The sequence below is a fragment of the Rutidosis leptorrhynchoides genome, chromosome 2 (genome assembly GCF_046630445.1).
Source record: "Rutidosis leptorrhynchoides isolate AG116_Rl617_1_P2 chromosome 2, CSIRO_AGI_Rlap_v1, whole genome shotgun sequence".
Lineage (NCBI taxonomy): Eukaryota > Viridiplantae > Streptophyta > Magnoliopsida > Asterales > Asteraceae > Rutidosis > Rutidosis leptorrhynchoides.
Genome location: NC_092334.1, coordinates 595,285,788 through 595,292,878, shown reverse-complemented (window position 1 = coordinate 595,292,878; position 7,091 = coordinate 595,285,788). Strand labels below are relative to the sequence as shown.

Sequence of the window (7,091 nt, the reverse complement as noted above, 5' to 3'; positions counted from 1 at the left end):
AAACTAGAGTATGTCGAAGATACTCATGCTCGTCTTTGTCACGCAGCTCTTTTGTCTTCTCGGCATATACATCACACCTTTCGTACCAAGTTGATCCTTGTAGGTTGTTGACATGCAAGTAGTAAGATTTATTTTCAGCGATGTTAAAACCATTGTCTTCAATTATCATGTTGTGCAATATGATGCAACCATACATGATTCTTTTGATTTTGTTTACGCAATATGCCCTAGCAGGTTGTCTTAAAATACCCCAACGACCTTGCAAAATTCCAAATGTCCTCTCAACGTCTTTACGAGCTGCAGATTGTTTCTTTGTAAAGTATTTCCTTTTTTGCGTCAACAACACTTGAGAATCCCTTAACGAAAGAAGCCCACGAAGGGTAAATCTCATCGGCAAGATAGTAGCCTCGATCAAAATCAACGTCCCCAATTTTGTATGGAACTTGAGGAGCTGTGTCAGTTAGTAAACTATCAAACAATGGAGATGCATTAAGGACATTCAAGTCATTGTTCGAACCGACCATTCCAAAATATGCATGCCAAATCCAATTGTCATACGATGCAACGGATTCCAACATGATTGTGGGGTAACCGTGATCGCCTCGGGTGAAATGCCCTTTCCATGCATTTGGACATTTACCCCAAGTCCAATGCATACAATCAATGCTTCCAAGCATTCCAGGAAAGCCGTGAAGTTCTTCATGTTTATGATACAACCGACGTATATCGTCCTCGGTCGGTTCTCTCATGTATACATTACCATACAAGTCTATAATACATCTTGTAAAATTTTGCAAAGACTCACGTGATGTTCTCTCTGAAATTTGTAAATATTCGTCAAATAGATCCGGTGAATCACCGTATGCTAGTTGACGAATTGCAGAAGTGATTTTTAAAATAGTGGATACTCCGAGAACACCACATGCATCGGGACGTTGTTGAAAATAAGTAAACCACTTTGGTGCATTGGGACGAGTAGAGTAAGAAAGTATACCTTCAATTATTTTTTCAAGAAGACTTTGTGACATTCGATAACGCCGTTTGAAATATTCAGGGGGATACTTCGGATCTTGAACAAAATAATCTTTCATCAAACGATTGTGCGCTTCTACACGATCACGATGAATGTAGCGACGTTTTCGTCTTGAGCTTTGAGCCTCATTTTGTTCCTCGACCTCTCTACGTATTACCACGTTATTTCGATAAGCAAATATACTTTTCATTGCGTTAACCAAACTTTCTTCGTCGGAACTACTCATTTTTAAAGAAATATTATTATTTTGAGGATAGAATTTGAATTTGATTGTGGGAGTATATGTTGAGTAAAATGGATGTAAAATGATATGTGTTTGTGTTTGTGTTTGTATATGTGTTGTGTATATATAGCATTAAAAAAGGAAAAAAAAAATAAAAAATGCCCAACGGTCCAAAAACAAGCCGTTAGAAGTGAATTTTTTTTTTTTTCGATGACCTCAAACGCGTCGCCACAGCGACTGACATGACCCCGACGGCAGTTTGGAACGAGCAAGGGGAGTGGGGCGACTGGGGACGGGGTGGGTGACTAGCTGGAGACGGGCTCCCACTCCGGTTGCTCTTAGAGTGTGTTTGTTTACAACTTAATTGAATGGTTCAACGTTGTATGTAAATCCTAATAACATTCAGTGCGTTTGTTTCTGACATCTGAATGACATATGATGCTGAAGGGTTCAACATTCAGTGATGAACCATTCGGAGATGAAACACTCTCTTAACTATTAAACACCCGAATCACATTTAGTCATTAATGTACTTATATATTAATGACACAGAATCACATAAGCCATTGGATTATTGACACAAATTTGGGTAGGCTAAATTACTAATGGGATAAATTCGCACATTTAAAGTACATTTAGCAAACATAAAATAAAATTTTTCGGTGTTAACATACTAACCTTCAGAAACGTTATATTTTTTAGACATGGTTATAGATGTTCTAACAAAAGTTACTTTAACACAAGTACACAACGTAAAGCAAATAATAATTTTCAAACAATCATTTTTTATGTTATAATCACATTCCAATCGTCATTACTATAATTACTATTGTTAAAAATTACAAGCGTCATTTTCCTTAAAAAGCAGCAAATCTTAAAAAGCAGCAAATCTGATGTCATTTTCTATTGTAGAATCCGAGGCAATTTGAATTTTTGTTAAGAGAGGTGATACTCGTAAAGTTACCTATAATAATGAAAGTTGAACTCCTTACATAACTTAGTAATATAGTTATAAATTATATGATCAAAAGTGTGTATATATCAAAAGTGGGTGTGTGAGTATCACCTCTTTTTTTCTAATAGTCACAGTGTGAATTTAATTTATGATTTGGTTTATCCACGTGATTTTCACGTGAGATTTTGTTTTTGGCTTTCAGAAGTATATATAGTTGTTTATGTGTTTATTCTTTAAAATTTAAAAAAGGTAAACATTTTATGATATTTTTAAATGTGTTTATTCTTAATAATTTTATAAAAGACTTACTTTTATACTTTTGCATTTTTTTTTTTACTTTTAGTTACAAATTTGATTTTTAATAATGTTACGATAATGTAATTAGATGTTGTTAACGTACGTAAATCAGTTGACATAACAATTATTGACTTTTATTTAATAATTATTCTTTTGTGAAAGCATTTTAAACAACTAAATTATGTGGGCTTGATTGATTAAATTTTAGAAAATTTAACTATGCTAATTTGATAGGTTTAACTATTTTTTTTTTTTTTTGTTAAGCGTAACACATAGTTTGTATAACAATGATCATCTCTATCAGGCCCAGGGAAGCGGGTCCGACCCATTTGCTACTTTACAAGTGAAAGGGCTAATATACTTTACTATATTTTCAAATATGTGATACGAAGATTAAAGATAAAATTCTCATCTTTATACCAATGAGCTTGTAGCTCAGTGGAACCAGTGTCTTTGATACTAGAAGCCCGTCACATGGAATACATTTGTAAAGATGGTGCAGGTTTGAATCTCGGACCTGTCACATGCTTATTTAAATATGATTGTTAGAATCGTCATGCTAGCTTAAAAGTGTGTATATTGCTATGATAGAAACTTAGGTCACAATAAATTATGTAAAGCACTAAATTATACTATACTTGAAGCATCACTGAACACGGTATTGATGGTGTTCCCAGGAGGTGTCTTTACGCTTCTGAGACATGGAACCTACGAAAGAGATAAAAATGACCTATATTACATAGTGAATGTTTTTGAGAGACATCTCGAAGCATTCACAACTTACTTGAGCACATCTAATTGTATATTTAATCTTATTGCATGTTCTTGTTTGATTGTTACTCTAAGATTTACGTACTCATAATTGCATCATAATTGCATGTGAGCATTATATTGCCATTTATAACTGGCATCAACATAACCCTGAATACTTGTAATAACTATGACAGTTCAATCTCATAAAATGATGAAAAGTTAGTTAAGAACACAAGATTATATCAACTATTTCAGTAGTATCCCTATCCATGCTCAAGTTTACTCGCCATAGCATACCCTTATTCGATTGAGTAATTGGTCATGAGAATGGAAAATAAGACTAGAATATAATCTACACCTAACTTCATGACTACACTTAGGAAACCATCCGAAGTATGGTACCACTCCACTTCTACAACTCGAGTGATATACTTGTTCCTGAAACTAAACACCTTTAGGATAAGAGACCGGTGAGTTTGTAAGAGTGACTCACCTGAAACAGATAAGTCATATTTTTGTTAATGCTTTTTAAAACATAGTTATCTTTCCATGACCTAGACATATAATATAGTCACACTTCTGAATCTTCATTTTCCGAGTATGCCACTAATCATTTACTTTTCTGCATCTAGAAAATAGAATAACCCACTGATTATCCAGTTAAATTTCTAAAGCCAACTGATACCTATTTTCCATTCACGAACTTCTAAATAATGACCCTAGGTCACATTTGCTCTTACTAACCTAAGCAAGAATAGATTTAAGCCCTAACAAAAATAAATAAACAAATCCTCCCTCCAAAGACTGTCGTCAGCCACATCTAATGACAACGCAAACTAACTATTTTAGCGATATCACACTCTAGTCGAGTAAACATAGCTAAACTGGCATAATTTTTCGAATCTTGTTTTTGAAATCTTGTTTTTGGAGCAAATAGTAAAGGTGAATCAGAGCTTGTTTAGATTTTGGAAGTGGATAAGATCACATGATTTATGGTGTGGAGAGAAATGAAGCACGTAGTTAAAACGGTAGACAAAAGATAGATAACATTGGTAAAGCATAAAATAACCTCTTGTGTTTTCCATGTGAGCGGACTCAACATAACTTTTACGGGCTTTATTTATAGGGACCACCGGTGTTACAATTGAAAATTTAGGGGATCATCCGAGTAAAAAAAAGCATGGGAACTATCCAAGTACAAAAAGTATAGGGACCATTTGAGTAAAAAAAACACATGGACCATTATGGATGACCATGGTCACCCAAACCATAAACTATTAAAGTGTTATATAACATTATACTATATAGTAATTGGTGTAAATGAACTCCAATCAATATATGCCACATATTCCATTTTTCCTGTTATACTGTAGCGGTTACCTTCACTTTTTTTTTCCTTCTCCTCCCTAAAATCGACGCCTTCATTTGTTCATTACCTAAATATCGAAACAGATATCTGCAACAGATCTCACACCAGCAGTCTTAACAGTTAAGGTTCTAAAACAATTTTAAAATCCCTACAATAAATCGATTCTTGCTTTCTGTTATTGACAGCAAATTTGCATCTTTATCTTTGAATTGTTGTAAGGGATTTGCATCTTGATCTTTGAAGTGTTGAAATGAAGTTCTTCAGTGTAGTGACCCGAACTTTTCCATGTTTATATATATTAAATGAAATTTTTATTTACATGATTAAGTGTTTCCAACATGTTAAGCAATCAAACTTGTTAAGACTTGATTAATTGAAATAGGTTTCATATAGACAATTGACCACCCAAGTTGACCGGTGATTCACGAACGTTAAAACTTGTAAAAACTATATGATGACATATATATGATTATATATATAGTTAACATGATATTATGATAAGTAAGTATCTCATTAGGTATTTTAACAATGATTTATATACATAAAATTGAGTTTATTGAATTAAGAAACTCGAAACGATATATATAACGATTATCGTTATAACAACGTCTTACTATATACATATGAATCATATTAAGATATTGATACACTATGTTTAATCATGATAAATAATAAGTAAACATGTCATTAAGAGTATTAACAATGAACTACATATGTAAAAACAAGACTACTAACTTAATGATTTCGAAACGAGACATATATGTAACGATTATCGTTGTAACAACATTTAACTGTATATATATCATACTAAGATATATTAATATATCATAATATCATGATAATGTAATAATTTAACATCTCTTTGGATAGAATAAACAATGGGTTAAAAACATTTAACAAGGTCGTTAACCTAAAGGTTTCAAATCAACATTTACATGTAACGACTAACGATGACTTAACGACTCAGTTAAAATGTATATACATGTAGTGTTTTAATATGTATTCATACACTTTTGAAAGACTTCAAGACACTTATCAAAATATTTCTACTTAACAAAAATGCTTACAATTACATCCTCATTCATTTTCATTAACAATTCTACTCGTATGCACCAGTATTCGTACTTGTACAATACACAGCTTCTAGATGTATATACTATTGGTATATACACTTCAATGATTAGATCCTTAGCAGCCCATGTGAGTCATTAAAAATGTGGGAACCATCATTTGGAAACTAGCATGAAATATCTCACAAAATTACAAAAAAATATTATAAATCATTCATGAATTATTTACATGAAAACAAACTTACACATCCTTTATATCTAATCCATATACCAACGACCAAAAACACCTACAAACACTTTCATTCTTCAATTTTCTTCATCTAATTGATCTCTCTCAAGTTCTATCTACAAGTTCTAAGTGTTCTTCATATATTCTATAAGTTCTAGTTTCATAAAACCAAGAACACTTTCAAGTTTGCAAGATTACTTCCAAGCTTTCTAATCCATTCCAAGTAATCATCCAAGATCAAGAAACCTTTGTTACTTATAGTAGGTTATCTATTTAATTCAAGGTAATACTCATATTCAAACTTTGATTCAATTTCTATAACTATAACAATCTTAATTCGAGCAGAAATCTTACTTGAACTTGTTTTCGTGTCATGATTCTACTTCAAGAACTTTCAAGCCATCCAAGAATCTTTTGAAGCTAGATCATTTCTTGTCACTTCCAGTAAGTTTACCTACTAAACTTAAGGTAGTAATGATGTTTATAACATCATTCGATTCATACATATAAAGCTATCTTATTCGAAGATTTAAACTTGTAATCACTAGAACATAGTTTAGTTAATTCTAAACTTGTTCGCAAATAAATTTAATCCTTCTAACTTGACTTTTAAAATTAAATAAACACATGTTATATATCTATATGATATGCTAACTTAATGATTTAAAACCTGGAAACACGAAAAACACCGTAAAACCGGACATACGCCGTCGTAGTAACACCGCGGGCTGTTTTGGGTTTGATAATTAAAAACTATGATAAACTTTGATTTAAAAGTTGTTCTTCTGGGAAAATGATTTTTCTTATGAACATGAAACTATATCCAAAAATTATGGTTAAACTCAAAGTGGAAGTATGTTTTTCAAAATGGTCATCAAGACGTCGTTCTTTCGACTGAAATGACTCCCTCTTACAAAAACGACTTGTAACTTATATTTCTGACTATAAACCTATACTTTTTCTGTTTAGATTCATAAAATAGAGTTCAATATAAAACCATAGCAATTTGATTCACTCAAAACGGATTTAAAATGAAGAAGTTATGGGTAAAACAAGATTGGATATTTTTTTGATTGTTGTAGCTACGGGAAATATTGTAACAATTCTATACAAATCATATCCTAGCTAACTTATATTGTATTATACATGTATTCTAATATAT

The 7,091-nt window shown here is 32.1% G+C and overlaps 1 protein-coding gene across 1 annotated transcript; it reads right to left on the bottom strand.

The window, feature by feature from the left end:
* Window positions 1–290: 290 nt before the first annotated feature.
* LOC139889918 (uncharacterized) lies at window positions 291–1,259 on the bottom strand. Its single transcript, XM_071872831.1, has one exon. The coding sequence runs from the start codon at window positions 1,257–1,259 to the stop codon at window positions 291–293; it is 969 nt and encodes a 322-aa protein (XP_071728932.1).
* Window positions 1,260–7,091: the final 5,832 nt, after the last annotated feature.